General features: G+C 53.7%; 5 protein-coding genes across 5 annotated transcripts; 1 reads left to right on the top strand and 4 right to left on the bottom strand.

The window, feature by feature from the left end:
- Nucleotides 1-395: 395 nt before the first annotated feature.
- On the bottom strand, nucleotides 396-1,469 carry PG997_015082 (light induced alcohol dehydrogenase Bli-4; the record flags this gene model as incomplete). Its single annotated transcript, XM_066819396.1, has 1 exon — nucleotides 396-1,469. One exon carries the CDS (start codon nucleotides 1,467-1,469, stop codon nucleotides 396-398), a length of 1,074 nt encoding a protein of 357 aa, XP_066661584.1.
- Nucleotides 1,470-4,500: 3,031 nt separating this feature from the next.
- Nucleotides 4,501-5,812, bottom strand: PG997_015083 (uncharacterized protein; the record flags this gene model as incomplete). Its single annotated transcript, XM_066819397.1, has 2 exons — nucleotides 4,501-5,621; nucleotides 5,725-5,812. 2 exons carry the CDS (start codon nucleotides 5,810-5,812, stop codon nucleotides 4,501-4,503), a joined length of 1,209 nt encoding a protein of 402 aa, XP_066661585.1.
- Nucleotides 5,813-6,584: 772 nt separating this feature from the next.
- PG997_015084 (uncharacterized protein) lies at nucleotides 6,585-7,941 on the bottom strand (the record flags this gene model as incomplete). Its single annotated transcript, XM_066819398.1, has 5 exons — nucleotides 6,585-6,622; nucleotides 6,675-6,865; nucleotides 6,926-7,335; nucleotides 7,411-7,659; nucleotides 7,747-7,941. 5 exons carry the CDS (start codon nucleotides 7,939-7,941, stop codon nucleotides 6,585-6,587), a joined length of 1,083 nt encoding a protein of 360 aa, XP_066661586.1.
- A 2,082-nt stretch (nucleotides 7,942-10,023) lies between these two features.
- On the top strand, nucleotides 10,024-11,312 carry PG997_015085 (uncharacterized protein; the record flags this gene model as incomplete). Its single annotated transcript, XM_066819399.1, has 5 exons — nucleotides 10,024-10,093; nucleotides 10,166-10,193; nucleotides 10,252-10,350; nucleotides 10,415-10,557; nucleotides 10,657-11,312. 5 exons carry the CDS (start codon nucleotides 10,024-10,026, stop codon nucleotides 11,310-11,312), a joined length of 996 nt encoding a protein of 331 aa, XP_066661587.1.
- Nucleotides 11,313-12,338: 1,026 nt separating this feature from the next.
- On the bottom strand, nucleotides 12,339-19,388 carry PG997_015086 (beta-ketoacyl synthase domain-containing protein; the record flags this gene model as incomplete). Its single annotated transcript, XM_066819400.1, has 4 exons — nucleotides 12,339-13,181; nucleotides 13,256-13,576; nucleotides 13,629-18,229; nucleotides 18,287-19,388. The coding sequence occupies 4 exons, from the start codon at nucleotides 19,386-19,388 to the stop codon at nucleotides 12,339-12,341; spliced, it is 6,867 nt and encodes a 2,288-aa protein (XP_066661588.1).
- Nucleotides 19,389-20,397: the final 1,009 nt, after the last annotated feature.

The raw sequence follows: 20,397 nt of genomic DNA on the forward strand, positions 1-20,397 counted from the left end.
TTCACTGCTGGGCCGCAATCCAGGTCACGTGGAACGGAACACACACACACACACACATACATATCAGAAACCGCTTCCTACTTGAACTGGTATTCGTAGGTCAGCATCGCGAACCCTTGCATTCCTCCATCCGGTTCATTTTCGTTGCCTTGATGTTTCCGATGCTTTTCACGACCTTGGAATGCACACGGTGCCGTCCTATGAAGTAAGGCTCATTCAAGACTCTTGGGGAGTGTTTAACGGCAGGGGGATTTAATCCCCTACCTCGGATTGATAATATATTCCGTAGTACTGGATGTAAGTATTACTTTAAGTTGCCTAGTTTGTGATTCACGTTGATCGGAGAAATAAGAAGCACGCGACATCGTTTCTGTGATCTAACGGTAACCTTAAGCTCAGTTGACGAAATCCTTCACCGTTGTTTCGCACCAGTCAAAGTACTCGCTGGCTCGCCCAGATCCACCTTCGCCTTCTCCTTTCAGAGCTAGCAACAGATCTTTCCTCTGGCCAGGGTGCCATCTGCCATCACAGATCGCGTACCCTCCGGCCAAGACACGTTCAAAGGTGACCGAATCCGAGAAGGCCATCCACAGATACGTCTCCACGCCATGGATCGGGTCGCGGAGGATAGGGCGTGTGAGATAGTAAGTCCAAGCTGGAACGGAACGCCAGATGTTCGTAACGTAATTGCCGGGGTTTCCTGCGATGTGCACGACGCCTGGTGGTTGGCTAGAAGGAGTGGTTGTTCCAGCTGTTTCGTCAGCAGCCATCTGCCGACGCGTGAACTCGGACGCCAAGAACCAGTTCGCGGTCTTGGATGAGGAGTACAGCTCATTCTGGTTCGTCACACTGTCGGGGTTCTCGAGAAAGGTCTTCCGGATTCCATCTTTGGGGCTCATCATCTCGACAAGCATGGACGCGGGCCACACCACGCGAACGCCATCCTTCGGGCTCTGCGCTGCTGTCTTCGACAACATGGGCATGAGCAGTCGCGTCAGCAAATGGGCGCCGATGGAGTTAACACAGAAGTGATATTCGCATCCCTGCTTGGACTTCGGTGCGTTCCTGACGGCACCAGTGCCCGCGTTGTTGAAGAGGGCATCGAGCCGCCCGTCCGGACCCTCGGACTGGAGAAATTGCTGAGCGGCGGCCTGGACGGTCGCGAAGTCCAGTAAGTCCATATAGATGAGCTCCAAGCTTCCTCTCTGGGCCTCGAGTGTGCCTTCGTTCCTATCTTGGTAGTAGATTTTGATGCGAGCGATGGCGTCCTCGGCATGCTGGCGAGTCCGCGTCAAGATGTAGACCTTGCCACCGGCACCGTACAGCACGCGGGACAGGTGATATCCCAGTCCCGAAGATCCGCCAGTCACAATAAACACCTTTCCGATCTGGCTAGGGAGATTGTCTTCTGTGAGCGGCGCGCCATTGTGCGGCGGAAAGATTTGAGTCCAGCCGGTGGCCAACGACATGATGAGGACGGCACGGGTTTGACTCAGGTGTAGAGACGTAATAGGGGCAGTTTCTCGGCGCACGATGCATATGAGATTGGAGGCCTTGAGCTGGGATCGAAACCGTACATAACACGAACATATATATATCCGAAGAAGTTCTTGAGATAGCCCTGGCAGAATGTTGCGACTACGTTCTAGCCAAATGAACTGCAAGCGGCATTGGGCGTGCACAGAATCTCAACATCATACGTGGCCATGCACGATCCCTACGTCAGTTGGCTCTAAATCTCATGTTGGTGCAGGTGTTAACTCTTCGGGACCTTGGGTTCCCAAATGACTGGGGCGATCCCGCCTAAGTTGGAATCTAGCCATGCGCCCGACAATCTGGGGACATACCACACTTGCATACGTTGGGTTGGTAGGCAAGCAGTTTCAACCACTTAGCCTAAGATTACACCAAATGGCAAGGTTGCATTTGCAATAAGCATTGCCTCAATAACCCCTACCTTCTTCTCTGGGGACATTGATGTTTTGATACCGCAAGCTTTGTCTAGACCTGCCTACCGCGCAGTACTAACCCAGGCGTGATGGCAATGGCATAAACACTCCAAAAGCCACTGTTGGTTTCAACTCTTGGTAAATATCACCCTCCGCGATGAAATCTCTTAAATAAACACTTGCGTGTCGGCCTTGATATTTATACGAGCAAATATGCTGAAACCTCACATTCTTTCATATATCCGTCGAAATGGCGGTTATCCTGCACCTTATGAGTCACCCATAGATCTACCAGGGAAGCATCAAGTTTGGCGCTTTGGAGCTCGGCACCATTACCAGGCCTGACTTCATTCAATTGTCAAAGTGAAAACAATTCGACTAATTCATCGCCTTATCGAGACCCGAAAGAGACATCTGATTCTAGCTTTATGATGGTAGATCACGTCCATGTAAGCTGTGTTGCTCAAAATGGACGGTGTACCGGATCCCATTATGGCCATTCCCGGTTGGCCTGTTCAAAGGCATCTTTCGCCATTCACCTCCGGCAGGTTGATATTGCAAGGCCTCTGCGCTCGTAGGACCCTGGTTCAAACTCTGGTGGGGTTGCTTGGATGTCCTCAACTGTTTGACGAGAGACCTTGCCCAAGATACAAGAGAAGTCGAAGCCAACCTCTCGCCCGCCGGACGGATAAGCGGCATACAAGCTAAGACGCAACCGAGGTGTGACTCTAGTCCTGTAAAGAGGTAAAGAGTCGAACCCGTCCACGAATAGTCCGACTCATCGAAGCCCAGGGAAGCTGGTAAAGAGCCACACGAGTTATCGAGATAATACAAATTCTAGCCAACAGATTAGCATGAGCCTGCATCCAGGCCTCTAGATGATAGCCCGAGGAGTTCAGTTGATACGTACAATGCACCAAGTGCAAACATGACTGCTATCCCAGCCTTTTTCCTGGTAGGCATTTGTAAGCGCCAAAGGACCGTGTTCGGGATCAACGCAATGCTGGTATCGAGGAAGAAATTGGTCAATTGTATGGATATATAGGCGGCGTTGACGTCTCTTTGGCAGGTTTCACCAACGGCCAGCTGGCCCCAGTTGGAGATAGGTCGACATAAGAGGAGTACGGTGAGTATTTCGCCGAGTGCCCACGAAGCACACAGGGCTAACAGCACATAGCACCCGATCCGAAAGCGGTGATGCGATGAGAATATTTCCATGTATAGGTGCAGTATGGAGAACCGCACGCTCGTCATAGCGAAACACCAGAACAGCTGCGTGGCCACGACAAGCTACGTAAGTATCCTAAGTTAGCCAAAGCTCGTTTCCTGAACCGATGAGTATTCCTACTTACCTTTCCAAATCTTACCAACATCCATGGCTTGTCAATAAAGAAAGACGCCCGTTGACCAGGGCCACCATACACGACGCTGCAAATCAAACTTATTTCAAGTGCCGTCGAGAATATCTTCGTGAAGTTAGCTATCGTTACACTCTTTCAGCCGAACATACACCACATACGAATCACAATAAGATGAATACATCATGGGCAAAGAATTTCCGCTTTTTGATTTGTTGAGACCATACCCGGAGGCCGATGGCACCGGCGGCTAGGACCTCGGTCATCATTGTCACGCCGATGATGATGGGGCCTTTCGTTCCTGTGGACATGTTGAACAAGCGAGCAGTCATTGAAATGCTAGACACAAAGACTTGGACACCTAGGGATAAGAAGGAAAAGAAGTTCAAGAAAAATGACAAACTAGCAGCTGGGTTACTTTAGTACCACATGTACGGCTGATATGTAAGCTGACAGTTAGGTGGAAGGGTCGTCAGGTATTGTGGAAATAAATGCAACTGCTTAAGTAACAGGACTGGTGATTCAGCTAGGCAGATACAGTAATGGTTGCAATATTATTGCATGCTGCGCCACCGAGCAGTTTGTCGGTTCCCAGAATGCAACTCTGACTCTCACGCTGCTTTGGCACGTAAGATCGAAGTCAACAGCCACATTGCTTTCGGACAAGTCGACGATTATCAGCCATATGCGGCGCGGTGCGGCCTCCAATCTGTCGAGCAACTATAGCGGGGTTCTGCATGTTGGTTAGGAGTAGTGTGGTTATCGTGGTTGCATTAAGCCATCGTAGCAACGCGGAAGGTCCACCCACTCCAACCCTACGCATTCGTTCATTAGCCGATCAAGAAGTCATAGCCGCCTACGCCACGAGTGAAGGATTCTGGGCTGTGCATCCAGTAGTATGATACATGTAGCTCTATCACTGAAGTCACCTGGGCTGGATGCTATGCTCGTGTCCTAGTTTGGTAAAGAGTCTGGTAAGTTATGATATGAATACTGGTGATGTAGGGTAAGTTAGATAGCTAGTGGGAGAGCCAAGAGAGTTTGAACAGTATTCGAACTTTTGTCTGTATCTCGATTGAGATGTATGATGCAATATTTCAAGCCACGGATTGCAGACATGTCCTCATATAGTAGGGGTCCTGCCAGATAACTATAATTCAAGGATACAACTGTACATACATAAGAATTACGTGCTAGTTCCCCGTGTGAATCATGCTAAACAACTCGCTCTGGAACTTGGCATGCAGCGCCATCACGGGTGGATGCATGGGCGGAATGATCTGGCAGACTATTGTACCACATAGGCCGCTTTCGTGGTCGATGAACCACTCCGTACTTGGTACGCCACCCCATATCGTCATGCCTGGCTTGAACCGCCCAGGCAAGCCGTCTTTCGCCACCATACCAGCAAAGCTCCAGGTCCGTCGGATCGACAAGGGGATCGACATGCCCAGGAATGCCGTGTGGACAGGGGACTTGGCGAGGTACTTGTTGAACTCCTCCTCCTGGTGCTCGTCGAGTTGCGGTCGGAACAGCTCCTCGTAAGCCTCGGGCTTGAGGAGCTGCGCGTCGCGGCGGAGGACAGCGGAAATGAAGGTATGGTATGCCTCGGTAGACCCGAAGAGCCCGCCGCCACCGAGACAGTCGGTCCCACCGAAGAGGATATCAAACGTCGCCGCATCGACGGCCGGCGGCTCGCCCTTTTCGTTGAGCGTGCTGATGTCGGCGATCCGGTCCGTCATGTGCTCCCGTGACTTCGGAAAGAAGCTCAGGTCGTCCTCGATCCCCAGCGGCTTCCAGATGCGCTCCCGCGCGAAGGCGTCGAGGGTCACGCCCGTCGCCAGCTCCACCAGCTTGCCGGCCCAGTCGTGGCCCGCGCCGTACGCGAAGCTGGTGCCGGGAGCAAAGACCAGGGGGAGGACGGACTTGTCCTCGACCGTGGGGCCGGTCCAGAGCTGCTCGCCGCGCGAGGCGCGCCATTTGCCTAGCAGATCGCCGAACCAGTCGTACTCGTGGCCGGAGGTGTGGGACAGGAGCATCCGCAGCGTGATGGCCGTGGTGTTGTCTTCCAGGATGGCCGCACCCTTCTCGTCGTCAAAGCCGGTGATGATCCCGTACTTGCCGATGTCGGGTAGCAGCGGCTTGACATCGCTGTCGAGATCTAGCTTGCCGCCTTCCACGCACTGCAGGACGGCGACGGAGGTCATGAGCTTGCTCATAGAAGCCAGAGCGCACACGGTGGAGGGAGTGAATGGGAGATCCCGGCCTGCCTTTTGGCTGGCTATACCCATGGACTTGGAGTAAACAGTGTTACCTGTAGACACGTTAGCAATGGTTCGGTTTTGAAGGAAGTTTCGTGCGCCCGTTCCATCACTGGGGAGTGCAAAAAGGGGCAACTAGCACCAAAGAGGACCAACCGTTCTTGTCTCCTGCCATCAGGGATATACCGGGAAGTAGGCCCGACTCAACCGCCTCCTCGTACATCTTATCGATATTGTGTGCCATTATTGCCGATGAGTCAGTGGTAATCTAATGGTGGGTTTTCTGGGAAGTGTTGATGAGCTTGAAGTCTAAGAAAGAAGGTTAGCAGCATCTCCCTTTATATGAGAATGAGACGAGAACTGTCACCTGCGGGGTAAGGGCAACCAGCGAAGGATTCGGGCTTACTGTTTAGGAGGAGTTGACGCAAGGAGGCGTGCATACGGGGCGTACATAGGAACCAACACCACGGAACGGATGGTGACTGGACATCGGGCCCACACCAACGCCAACACAAAACCGGGGCCTGTCAGCATGGATGCATATATCCAACCTACGCGTGCACCCCTGGAAGTTTATTAGCTGATGGATAACGCTCTGGAATTCGGACGAAGTATCGGCGGGCTATATCTATGCGGGGAATACATCGACGTCCCGTTCGAAACGTATACGAATATTGAAACATAAACGTACGTAGGGGATACACTGTAAAATGCATGCCCCAACTTAGAAGCATTGACGACGAATCGAATACCCGTACCAGTGCTTCCGCATGAGTGTTGAAAATAAATAAGCTTTAAGGGGGTAGAGTAAAAAAAATGTCATCGGCTGCACCGCAGATGGAATGAATAGCCTGGTCCGATAGACAACATATGATTCTGTTTCAAGTAGATACTGAAGATTCCCGGCCCAACAATAACGAAGTACACAGCCAAAGATCGACTAGAGAACGGTAGGTAAATACCATGTTCGATCTTTCATATTGAACGCTTATCCGGTTGCCAACAGAAAACCTCCATTAGGCCACCTGGGTACCCCCGGGGAGTTCGGTGAGCCCTAGTAGCAGTGTCAGTTGGTTGATTGTACACGGAATGCAACCTCAACTTACAACCACCAGAACCAACATCTTCCTTGGCCTGTTGCGCCTTGGTGCATCCAATGGCATCTTTGCCATCTTGTATTTTCAGGACTTTGTCGCAATACTCGCTACCGCAGGTCTTGCCCAACCCGTCCATGGCGCGCTGCAAGGCATCGTCTTTCCAGCCGAAAAGGTAGTCTCCGTGGGCACCATAGCCAGTGCTACAAGATGAGACAAAATCAGATACGTTATTTGAGGACGATAGTGGCAAGAAAGCTTACGGGTCACCAAAGCTGTACACAAGCGGCTGCTTCCCGCCCTGCCAATACTTGGCGTCGTTGAACTGCGTCGTGTCGAACATGATCTCGTACATGACCTGCGGGATGCGCACGGGGTGCGTGCTGGGGCAGCGGTCGCCCGCGAGCGCTATGCCCGACGGCGCGTAAGCCACGTGGCTCTGGTGGTCCGGGCTGTCGACGTTCTTGCCGTCCCAGCAGGACGGGAAGATGATGGTGGCCCGGATGCCGCCCGGGCAGGGCGTCTTGGGGAACGTGGCCGTGTCGCTGCGGTCGCAGGGGGCGCCGGCGCCGCCCGAGGTCCGGTCCGACGCGGCCAGGCAGCGGTGGCAGATGCCGGGCGCCATGCCCGTCTTGGAGCGGAGCATGGGGTTGCCGGCGAGCATGCGGAAACCCTGCGGGTGTGAGTGACGGTGTCGTTGAGCGTAGCCGGCCAGTCATAGGAACAAGAGTCGAAGGTCTCAACTTACCACTGGGAAGGCGGTGACTTTCATGTTGCGTCCGGAGAACGGCAGCATATAGTAGACCGTGAGACCGCCGTCTTGAGGCAGGAGGGTCCCGTTCAGGCGGCCGTTCGCCATTTGGGGGACGCGCTTGAAGGTGCCGTTCTCGGGAGACTGGAAGTACATCGAGGCGGTCCAGTAATTACTCGTATCTTCTGTGTATATGCAAGACGTGCAAGTCGACTGTGCGGGAGGGTCGATCGTGTTCGGGTCCATCTACGTATATAATCGTCAGTCGGGTAACTTATTGAGTCGAACACATTTTATCATATGTATGGTTTATATCAAAGGCGGGAAGCATACTGTGACGTTGAAGGAGTTGCCTCCGACGACCTGGTGCACATGAGGAGAAGGGTTGAGCCCTGGCGCCACCAGGGGATCAACACGCTCGACGACAAGCTGGGAGCAGCCAAAACGGAGGAACGACGCGGAACCCAGGCTTTGGCCAAGGGCGCCATCCGCGAAAAGCGCGGCAGTTGCGAGGTACTGCCACAGCATCATTGAAGTGCTCCTGTATGCACAAGATAAACTCGGATTGATACTGAATGTTACGAATCGAAAACAACACAGACCGTCTTCTTCTTCAGACGGGCGACCATGATCTTGAGATCATCGCGGGGCCGGTCATTCGTGATATAGCAACCCGAGTGCAAACACGGGGGTGCAGTCTGCCCAGTGATGAGCGACGGGTACCATGGGCGACCGTTATCTTTCAAAACTCCCGAAATCCGCAAGTTCTTGGCATCTTGGTACCCCAAACACCAGGGTCCTCCTCCGTATATTGCAATCTCGATATTGAGACCCTATTGGCTCAATCCCCTGGCGAGAGGACAAGTCAAGTCTGGTCCAACCAATGAATCAAACCTGAAGTGCATTTAGCCAGTGAAGACCAGCTAACCAAGGATCTGCACATATCTAACAGTTGAAGAGAGCAACACTGTCGGCAGTTGGTGCTGTATTCCGATTGCGCTAGGGTGGCCCATGGACACTGCAGCATGGCACCGACTTGCCGCTAAAGGCACTGCAGCTTACGGCACCAAACCTACTAGCACATGCTAGGCCAAGTTGCTCTACTGAGGGGGAAGTATGCGGTTCAGCGAACCAGGGTCTTTCGATTTTCAAGAAGCGCAGGTTGTCCGAATGTGATCTTGCATTAGGTTCCAAGACATGCACATTAGAATTGTGACGAACGCTCCATCACAACTGCGACTTCTAGAGGATGAGATAGGTGCGAAGGCCGCAGTTTAAGATCTGTGGCATGTGACGCTAGTAGGAATTCTTCGATATTGGACCCAGAGCCTCATCTGTTTCACAACTAGCCGGGACACAGGTTCAAATCTTGTCGTGACAGACATGACCATGATGCGATACTAGGTTCCCTCAAATGTCTACGTGACTGCCAGATGTGTACAGAAAGAAACACATCCCATAATAAACAAGAAACAAGAGAGGAAAGGGAAAGAAACGAAAGAGAAAGTGTCTATTGGGATATTATATCGCACCCGGCCTATGGCTTTGACTAGTTGGAACCAGCAACGCGATGTAATGATGCTATGGCAGATACACGTGATTATGTAAATGTAAGTGATTTCTGTTTCATATCAAGATTAATTCTTAATATACGTCCGCTTGTGCTTTGCTACATAAGTAGGTGATTATCATGGGGCCCAAGTACACCTACGCTAAAGAGGGGCTGGGGGCTTTCGTGGATATGTAAATACTCTCCGGGTCACCGGATACCGAGGAAGGATGCCCTCTAATATATGATGCCAGCTTAGTTTTCGTGCATCAATACTGAGGCTAATAGGCCGTAGAGGTCTGGACCCTGAATCTCTTTCATGTGGCTTCGGAAGGAATCATCCTAGCCCAAGGACTCGGTACTGTGGCGGTGGCGTGTAAGGCGTGGAGAGTTTCATGTGGTCTTCGGAATTTGAAGTTATTCTCACCGTCTCTGTAATTACATCCAACAGAGCACCAACATGCGCCAGCATATCTCAGGCCTCTAATAGATGTAGTGAGTTGATTTCTTAACCACAACACAACTACAGTGGATTACCAAAAATTAGGGAACATAGCTCTGGCCTCACCGACAAAGACCAGGGTGCCCCAAGCAAGTAACGGCGACCGAGTAGCTAATATCCCTAAAAGGGGCCGGGCTCAGATTAGACGAGAAGTTCAAACTTTCCTAGCACACCACTCCGCCATCCTGCAGGCGTTCTAGGCGTTCTAGGCGTTCGACGGGAGACGAAGAAGCCTCTCAGGTAACTTGGCACACCCTGAAGAATATATGGACATTTGCCTCCTCACTTCGAAGATCTCCATGCTCTTCGGCAAGACCTGACCTCCTCGGTCTTCATGCTTGAGCAACTGCCTGCCCTTCGCCTCAGTGTACCCGTTCTACTTGTCTCTCTCCACACTTCTGTAGGCAGTAATTGCCCAAGTCGTTGCGTTGCCGTTCCAAGCGACCAGGTTTGGCCCGCACCATTGAATCGGAGGACATTTCTATTACTGAAACCTTTCTGAAGCACGTGGCCGAGTGCTGGGGGGCACAATACCCGCATAGCCAAGATGACGACCAGCATGGCTGCATCCGACCTTTCGCGGCTCGCCGCATCCCCAAACTTCGAGGGGTTCTATATCGCAGGCTTCAGTATGTCTACGAGTTACTTTACCTCGCCTTCACCAATACCCCATCCGTATTTACCCATACCCCGTTTCATAGTCCTGCTTTGGGTCGCTATGGCTAATATGTCGGTGGCCACAAGCCCAAGCAATATTGCTGGGTACCGACCAGACTTATACGACCAGTGACAAATGGGCCGGTCACTATTCCAATGGCGGTTTCGCCACATTCTACACCCAAGGATACGGAACGATCCTGGTACAAAGCGGGACAACAGAGTACTGGTAAGTGTTCGCCCTCCCGTCACCATGATGAAGGTATGGTTGGAATACTCACTGCGTCGGACAGTCCCTCATCATATAGTGTTGGGACCATGTCGATCTTCCAATCGCCACCGAACGGATCCCCGATCAACATACTTTACATGTGTGCTCAGAATTGGGCCGCCAATACCGTATTCAGACAGATACAGGCGGCCACCTCAACTACGTGTAAGAGGCCCCGTTGTTTCACATACTCACCCCGACCCCCCTCTTCTTCCTTCCATAGAGATACGAATTGTCCAGAAGGCTAAGACGACCATGTTCCAGCGACGAGCTCATCGTCATCCACGAGTACGACACTGGCCACGACAACAACGTCAGCGGCCGCCCCCGGCGGCACTACGAGCGCGGCCCCGGCGGCGACGAGCACCCAGCCGAGCCGGAACACAGACGTCTCAGCTGCCGCTTCCTCCTCCGAGTCTTCCCAGGCCTGGATCGCCGGCGCCGTGGCGGGACCAGTCATCGGATGCGCCCTGGTCGGCCTCCTGGTCTGGTGGATCATGCGACACCGCGCCAAGAAGGCCTCAGCGGCCGCGGCGGTGACAGGTGCCGGAGGCGGCCACCAAAACGCACCCTACAGCGACCTCGTCTATAATGACCAGCCGCCGCCGCCGCATTCCAGGCCGGTGTCGTCGGTGCCGCCCGCCGGCGCCGGCGCTGTGGCGGCCTGGGAAGACCAGAGCAAGGCGACCCTTCGCCCGGTTTCGACGGCCACGTATGTGAGCGGACCCGTGCCCCACGAGTTCGCCAACGGCCCGGGAACCAACGGGTGGCAGCAGGTCCAGCACCCGTCGAGTCCGCCTCCGTCCTCGGTGGCGGGGAGTGGCGGATATGGGGGGCGGTGCTGCGTCCCCTCCGTTGGCGCCGCCGCAGGAGCTTTCGAATATTCCGGGGACGACGGACCATCAGGGGGTGGTTTATGAAATGCATGAGAATAGCAGGTGATGGATGGCCTTTTGGGAGTGGGCGTGGAACTGGTACATGCTAATTTGTGATGTTCTTTTGAGCTCTGGCAAGTGTCATTAAGCCATTCTTGTAGTATGAATAATTGATAATGATTAGCTTCTCTCGCAGTGGTTTGAGCGACTTGAGCTGGGCTCATACAATGTGGTCTGGAGGACCAACGATCTTGACACGTAGGGATGCGGTATTCTCTAAACACTGAAATTCAACTGATACCTGCTACCAACCGGATCTATTCTTACCGTTCGAATGAATTTAGTATTTACCGTGAGCGACATTTTGAATTGAGTTCCGCATTGTTTAACGAGAGTGCAGCATGGTTGGTTCGGAAGCAACCTCGTGTTGATGGCGCCTTGGATTTCAGGAACCAACTTAAATTCTCAAACGTATCGTAGTTCGACAGCCGAATTCCAAGATAGACTTCGTATGCAGCGTTCGTGCGACGGAGTAGGAGGTTACATTGTACTTACCTTGTACCTAGGCAGGGAGTAAATGTAATTTTGATGCAAGAGATGCACCCTGAGTGAAGTTTAGAGACAGTGGTGAGGCTGCCTACGGTTCAATGATGAAACAGGCAGGCGCAAGTGAGGCTAGGGCTTGGTTAGGCTGTACGGTTGGGTTGGCAGGTGCTATGACTCTTGCGCGGGGCAGGGCTTTAGAGGGCAGCCGCCTAGGACATAATTGCCTGTTGTTCTTTCCCACAAACCAAAACATCCCGTCCATTTCCACCATCTGTGCGACAAACGTTTTGCCATGAGGCATTCTCAGAACAGCAACCAAGTCACCCACCAGTTGTCCAAATGCATGTATGTACATGTATATAATATTTTAGAATCTAAGGTATCAAGCCCGAATATTTCAAGATCTAACTAAAACGAAATCCCCAAAATGAACAACGCATGGATTGTCGTGCGCCACCCAAACCTACCTGGGCAAACAGAACAAACTCAGTAACAGAAGAAAGGGAAGCCACCCCCACCACCCATCTAGGAAGCAGCACTGGAAAGTCCGACCAGCTTGCTCTTCACACAAACCGCCTTGGCCAATGTCTGGATCGACCCGCTGGACAGCAGCTCCAGCACTTGGAGCGTCGCTTCAAACTCGCGCGTGATGAAGTTGCGGATCTCGATGGCCACCAGCGAGTCCAGTGGGTAGTACGACAATGACCGGGTCACGTCCAGGTCCTCCTCCTCCATCATCATGACCGCCGCCAGCTTGTACACCAGCCCGTCGCACACCACCTGCTCCGCCTCGGCCACGTTTTGGGCTGACTTGACCGCGGCATTATACGAGACGACCTTGGAGGACGCGCCCAGCGACGAATCGGCGGCGGCGGCTGCCTCGGCTGCTTCCCGGAGATGCTTGAACTTGGCGTCGCTCGTCCAGAATGGCTGCGCGCTCGGGGTGATGCGCATACCTGTGATGGTGTGGTTGTTGCATGACACAGCCATGCGTCCATCGATTGCGGCGCCGAGCAGTGCGAGAACCTCGGCCTCGCAGATGGTGTCACCTCCGAGATTCTTGGCAACCTCGGCTGCCTTCTCGGCGTCTTCCGCGAGGTATCCAGTGTCGGAAACAGCAGTCAGGTCCATGGAAGAAGCCGGCAATCCCTGCGAGAGTCGATACTGGACGAAGGCGTTCAGGAAGCAGTTGGCGGCTGAGTAGGCTGCTTGGCCTCGGTTGCCCACTGCGCCGGCAGCCGAGGAGATGGCGACAAAGAAGTCTAGCGGTGCGTTGCATAGGGCACGGTGGAAGTTCCATGCCCCCTGCACCTTGGACTCGATGACCGTGGTGTACTGGTCGTATGTCATTTTCTCGAAAAGTACATCCTGTTCAAGTTTCCAAATCAGCATCTCATCCAATGATCAATGTCAACAAACGTCGCAATCGATGGATAACTTACACGCAGAACCATGGCGCCATGGATCACTCCCCGCACCGGAGGCATGCCCTCCAGCTCATAGGCCACCAGGTTTTCCACATCAGCAGGATTTGCGACGTCGCAATTTTGCACCACGATTTTGGCTCCAAGTTGGGCGACCTCGTCAATCAGCTCCTTGACTTTACCGGTGGCTGAACCACCTCTTGATAGCAGTACGAGGTGCCTCGCACCACGGCTGACCATCCATCGACTCATACTACGACCCAGGCCGCCTGTGCCTCCAATGAGGATATATGTTGCGTCAGAGCGGAGAATCTGCCGCGGTGTCCTGGGTGGTGTCGCCTGATGCGCATTAGTCCAACAATCCACTCAACCAATTTTAGGTCTTACTCACCTTGACATTGTCGCTTGATCCAGGAACCACAACAAGTTTCCCATGGGACTTGGCGCTTTGAAGTGTCTTCAATGCCTCTTCGATGTCCGAGATTGGATACCTGGTAATAGGGGATACTGGCCGGACCTTATTATACTTGATGAGTTTCGATACGTCAGCAAGTAGTCGCTGCATGATGTTGGGTCTCTCGGCAGCCAAGGCCATCATGTCCACCGATGAAAAGCTCGCGTTGTGTTCAAATTGGACCATCTCTAGACGAGTGCTCGCGTCTGTGTCCCGCGTCCCGATGTCGATAAGTCGTCCAAACTTGTTGAGACACTGCCAACTCTCCTTGAGGGCATCACCACCGACGCAGTTCAGTACGACATCAACACCCCGTCCGGCCGTCACAGTTCGCAACGAGTTGCCAAATGCTAGGTTGCGACTGTAGAAGATGTGGTCTTCTGGGATACCGTACTCAGAAACCAACAGCTGCTTCTTCTCATGGCTTCCTACGGTTGCGTAGACATCGGCGCCAATCATTTGCGCCAATGAGACAGCAGCCTGTCCTACCGCACCCGCTGCTGCATGAACCAGCACACTCTCGTCCTCATGCAGTCGTCCAAGTTCAACCAACGAGTAGTAGGCTGTGCTGTACGACAGTGGAAGGCTTGCGCCAGCTTCGAACGTCATATCTGCGGGCAGCTTGAATGCGGAGCCAGCTTTGGTCCGCAACTTGGTCGCAAATGCGCCTCCATGGATGGCAAGAGCGGCTACGTGGTCACCTGTTTGCAGACCTTTCACATTGTCGCCAACAGCTGTGACGACGCCACTTGCTTCAAACCCGAACTCGGTATCAGCGAGCTTTCCATGAGCGGCGGCAAGATCCCTGTGATTGACACCAATTGCCTTGACCTGCATCTCGATCTCATCTGATTCCACTGATGTGGCTAATGTATCATCATCGGAGAAATGCAATGTCTCGAGTATGCCGGGGTCGGCAATGGTCAACTTCAGCGCCCGGTCTGTTTGATTGAAGGGCGTTGATCGCAGCGCTGAAACGTTGATCTCATTGTGCACGACCTCGTTCATTTCGGCGTCATTGATAATACGCGGTGTCAACAACTTGCCGCCTCTTTCCATAAACTCCAGCTCGCCGGTGGACCCCCGACTGGCCGCGAAAACAGTCGAGAACGTCTTGACTATGATTCTTCGCATTTGGTCCACTGACGGCGTGGCCTGCCCATCGAGATCCAGAGTCGCGAAGGGCAATAGGGTCTCCGATCGAATGGTGCGGCTGAGTCCTGTTACCATGTTCAGATCCGGAGAGGTCGCGTGGTCGTATGCACCGCGTACTACCCACAGCACGCCCTGTACTGTTGTCAAGATCTTCTGCAGCGCTGCAAACTCGTCTCCGCGAAGAGTTGAGAGTAACGGCCTCTCGAGTTCAGAGAGAAAGATGCAAAGCTTGTTTTCGACGTTGACACTGGACATACCACCCATTGATGGGCGTTTGCCAGTCGCACGTCGTAGAACATAGGCCAAGCCTATGGCAAGCTCGCGCTGGAGCGGTGTGTCGGCGTGGATAATTACAACGTCAATTTCCGGTATCTCAGGCTCGCTACCTGCGCCAACATCCGACTCGGTAGCCATCGGCTCCCAGTCCAGCTTGTAGCACAGTTCTCGGTGAGATTCTAATGCTTCTGCCTCACGATCCAGGATGGGGGTCACTGTCAAACCATCTAATGTGATCAGCGAATCGAGCGAATTCGAAGGAGAGGCAGCGAACATGGTCAATGTCATAGGCTGTGTGCCATGAATCGATTTGTTGCCCTGACAGAACGCCTGGAGTCTATGGCCTGTGGCACTGGTGGCTTCGGTGACATCCCTTGAGATGGAGATCCGGTCGACAGAAGAAGGCAGATAAATCGTATCAAGACTCGGTCGTGCCTGATCGATGACCAGCCAGTACATGGATATCAGCGACTCGAGGAAGGCAGGTTGGAACACAGCGCTGCTTATGTGGTGATTCGGCATTTCCTTGGCCACATCCAGCACGACGAGGTCGCTCTTGCAACATGTGTCGGATGCGGACCCGTCAACGATACCCTGGAAGGCTGCGCCGTACGAAACACCCAAATCTGCCAGCTGCTCATACATGCGCCCCGCATCGACGGATCTCGAGGCGCCTTGATTGACGGCTCTGATAGAAGCCTCCCGCAGTGCGCTGGTGTCTTTCGCCCGCTTGTCGCCATCGACATCATTCGTGTCCTGATCAACAACTGCCACGAAGCCCTTGCAGTGCTCCTTCCAGCCTCGGCTGCTGGTCCAGGAATTAATGTGGAATTCTCTCCACGTCTCAGAAGCCACGATCGAGGTGCACTCTTGATGTGGTCGCAGTGTTGTTGTGAGCTCGACATCCTCGTCTAAAATGACCAACGGTGCTGACACAACTACGTTTTCGAGCTGATAGTGATCGAATTGCTCTCCAGCCTCCAGCGCTAGTTGCTTAACTGCCTCGACTGCCATTGCGATGTACCCCGACATGGGAAATATAGTAAGCGATTGGATCCTGTGGTGCTCTAACCATGGCAGATCGTCAAGTCGTACGATGTTGCGCCAGGTCGGCTCAAGGTCGCTGGAGAAGTTGGCCTCAGTACCCAAGATGTCATTCCGGGGTACGCTGCGGTTCCTGTGCTTGAGTGTCAACCGTGACTCATGCCAGTATTTGGATGATTTGTTCCATGGGTACCGCGGCAAATCCGTCAACAGCACAGGTGCCTTGGTCGGCTTGGGGTAGTTGATGGCCTCGAAATCCAGTACAGCGCCTTTGGTGAAGAGGTTACCCGCTACTTCCAGTGCTGTCTCGACTGCGTCTTTCTTCCGCGCTAACATGGAGGCATACGGTATTTTGGCAGCGGGCCCACCTGCGGCTTTCAGGATCTGCTTCAAGGGTCCCTGGAGGGCGGAGTGCGGCCCGAGTTCCACCAGCATGTTGACACCGGTTCGATGCTCGCCTATGGGCTCTACCATACTCTGCACCGCCTCGTTGAACTTGACCGGGCAAGTCAGATTCTGCACCCAGTACGAAGGCTCCAACTCCGCACCGTCAATCTGTCGACCGACCAGTGATGAGTGAAACCGTGTATCGGTGGACACCGGTGCATCAACCATACGGATCGATTGCATGTAGTCCTTTCCAATGAGGCCCATGTGGTGCGAATGATATGCCGTATCGACGAAAAGCTTCCGATTGAACAGTTGCTTCTGCTCGACGATAGCCCTGAGCTCGTCGATACCTGCCTCATCCCCTGAGATGGTAAGGCTGCTCGGGCTGTTGTAGCATGCAATCCTGATGTTCCCGTCCTTGATATCCGAAAGGAGTGGTTCGAATTCTTCTTTCGTTCCGCCCACGGCCATCATCGCGCCCCGAAGCTCAGGGTGTCGTTCTTTGAGCACGGGAATCAATCGACCCCTATGGTAAGCTATTGCGACACATGCCTCGAAGGTCAGGACGCCAGCTGCATATGCCGCGCCGATTTCGCCGCTAGAATGCCCAGCCACCGCCGTAGGTCGAACACCCCAAGAGAATAGCAGGTCCGTCAAAGCCAGCTGTATTGCCGTGCATGATGGTTGGCTGATGTGCGCTGCGCCCACCACTGTGGTCTTTTCGTCCTTGTGCAATTCTTCGACCAGCGACCACGTGGCACCCAGTGATGCTAAGCACTGGTCCGCGTAGTCTATTGCTTTCGTAAAGACGGGGTAATGCTCATAAAGCTCGCGACCCATCCCGTACCACTGCGCTCCCTGTCCTGTGAAAATGAAGCCAATTCGCAGCGGGTCGCTCTCTTTGCCGGGCACAAACTTCTGGCTGTTGATGGCGTCGATCAAGTCGAAAGAGCGCTTCGCTGGGATGGCCACGCGCCATTGTAGGAGAGATCGCCGCTGGCATAGGGTGTAGGCGACGTTGCTCATCAGGTCTTTCTGGAACATTTCAGGGCGCTGCTCTAGGTAAATGACCAGCTGCTTCATCACCGACTCGAGTGACGTCTTGTCGTTGGCCGACAGCGCGAACAGCATCCGCCCGGGATCCTCATCCTTCAAGTCCGCGTCGTTCTTGGGCCCGCCTCGCTGCGTAAAGGGGAGCCGTTCCAGCACCACGTGCGCATTGGTGCCGCCGAAGCCGAAGTTATTTACGCTCACGTACTTCTTGTTCCGGGGCCAGGGGCGCTGGTTAACGGGGACTTTCATGTGCCACTCCTTGAAGGGGATCTTCTCGTTGGGGTGCGCGAAGTCGTAGTTGGGCAGGACGAAGCCTCGTTCGAGCATCATGGCGGCCTTGATGACGGCGACGATGCCTGAAGCGCCCTCTAGGTGGCCGATGTTGGATTTGACGGATCCTAGGAGCAGCGGGTCCCTTGCTGAACGGTTCGCGCCGAAGACGTTGTGAATCGCTATTGAAGATCTGGTCAGTTGGTTCTGGTCACGACATGCGGAGATGGGAGCTTTACCTGTCGCTTCTATTGGGTCGCCGACTCTTGTCCCGGTACCATGCGCCTCGATGAACCCCGTGTCGGAAGGGTTGATGTCCGCATTCTTATATACCTGTCTCATCAGGTTTTCTGTCGCGATCGGTCAGTAAGTCGTTCTCATTAACATTGGTGTTGGGGAATACTGACCTTGTGCTGTTCCACATGGCATGGTAATACCCGGTGTCTTCCCGTCTTGGTTAATCCCACTGCCGACGATGACGGCGCGGATCGAGTCGTTGTCACGCCGCGCTTGCTCGAGGGGCTTCAATATGATCATGCCGCACCCCTCGCCCCGTCCAAAGCCCGTTCCCCGATTATCAAATGAGTAAGACCTCCCAGAATCGGAAAACAGTCGGGACTTGGCAAACGAGATCCAGAACTCGGGAAGCATGTTCAAGTGGCAGCCACCAACAATCGCCATACTCGATTCGCCCGCCCGCAAGCTCTGGCAGGCAAGATGCAATGCGACCAGACTTGATGAACATGCCGTATCTGTCGTGAAGCTTGGGCCTTTCAAGTCGAAGAAATGCGACAGTCGATTTGACTGCATTGCGTATGCACAACCAGTGGCTTGATGCATTGGGATCCGATCCGTGTCCCTAAAACAGTGCGACTCGTACTCGGGGAACGAGCCACCGACGAAGACTCCCACATCCTTGCCGACGATCGTATGCTTGGGCACGCCCGCATTCTCGAGGGCCTCGAACGTGCACTCGAGCAGCAGCCGCTGCTGCGGGTCCATCGAGATGGCTTCTTTTTCTGTGAGGCTGAAGAAGGGCGCGTCGAAGGCCGCGAGGTCGACCGACTCGTCGCTGAGGAAGTGCCCGCCCACGGGGTTGTGGCACCCGGCCTTGCCGGGGTTCGGGTGCTGGAAGCTCGAGGCGTCGAACCGCGACTTGGGGATGGGCGAATAGCCCGACCGGGCCCTGGCGCAGAGCTCCCAAAACTCGGCGGCGCTGGAGACGTTGCCCGGTAGGCGGCAGGACATGCCGACGATGGCTAGGGGCATTGGTTTCGACTTGGCTTTGGGGGTCTCTGTTGTGATGCCATTAGTCGGCGGTGCGGGCGTTTCTCCTGGAAACGCATCGCCGACACGGCGGTGGCCAGTGGCCCGGCCCCTACTCATCTCAGCGTGCTGGCCGTTTGGAGTTCCATTCATGCTATTGGCGCTAACACCATTGCCCAAGCCATTGATGTGTCCGTTGACTTGTTCAAAGTTGTCATGACCATTGACCGCTGAAGGCGCCATGGTGCAAGTCCTCTGCTACTCGGCGATTTCAACAAGTGTAGGTTTTGCAGAGAAGTTGGACGGTGATGAATGATGTGAGTATCGGTGGCAAAGCCGACAGAAACCACCGTCAGCAACTTATATCATTTCGCGACTGGAAGTAGTATCAGAAGCTGATCTTGTCTGCCAAACCCCCTTTCTCTGGGCCTGAGCGAATTGTCATGTGATATGGCAACGGATGATGTAGTTACTACAGACTAATTAAATTTTTCCAGAAGCTGGCTTTGATCTTCAGCCAAGCGGATGATCATTCCGGCCGTAGAACGGAGTATCTACGTCTCAGCCCTTTAGGCGACACTGAGAAATAATTTCCCATCTGGTCTATCCGAAACCATTTCGCCACGGATAGAAGGAACGGATATTCCAGAGATGGTCTGTTCATGGTACTCTAGCACATGAGAGTGAGTTCCCTAGATCCTGGATCGATGCGAGTATCGATAACACGGGTATTTGATTTCGGCAACCCGGCGGCTGATCTATCTGATCTCATTGGTCAGGGCTACCTTCTTCGTGCCTGGCGAGGGAGCAGGAGCATAATCCCAGAGCACTTCATATAAGCTGTCATATCTGACCCGATGACTGTCGATCCTATATCCCGGGCTTTACCACTAGGTAGGTAAGGCCCATCTTCACTGAAACGAGACAATTGAAAGCCTGAGCCGGATAAGAACCAAAACCTACAGCCCAGCCAATCTCGAGCATTCCCGTAGTCAGGCTGTGATGATGCAATGCTTCGTAGTAGCCTGGCCATGCGTTCCATCCAGATAGGAACAAGCCATGCTTGCAGATAGCAATCTCGGAGGGCGGCTCCTGGAAGCCCGAAGTCTCCTAGTCGGATCTGCCCTTTGCTTAGTATGCGATCCGGTTTCTGCTGCATCCTTGAAAGACGCAATAGCCTAAGAGCACTGGGCTCTCCGTCCTGCCAGCAGGCACACCACATGTCACCGGAGTAGGCAGGTATGTTTACTTG

This window comes from Apiospora hydei, assembly GCF_038363865.1.
Source record: "Apiospora hydei strain CBS 114990 chromosome Unknown utg000010l_segment0_segment0, whole genome shotgun sequence".
In the NCBI taxonomy this organism is placed as follows: domain Eukaryota; kingdom Fungi; phylum Ascomycota; class Sordariomycetes; order Amphisphaeriales; family Apiosporaceae; genus Apiospora; species Apiospora hydei.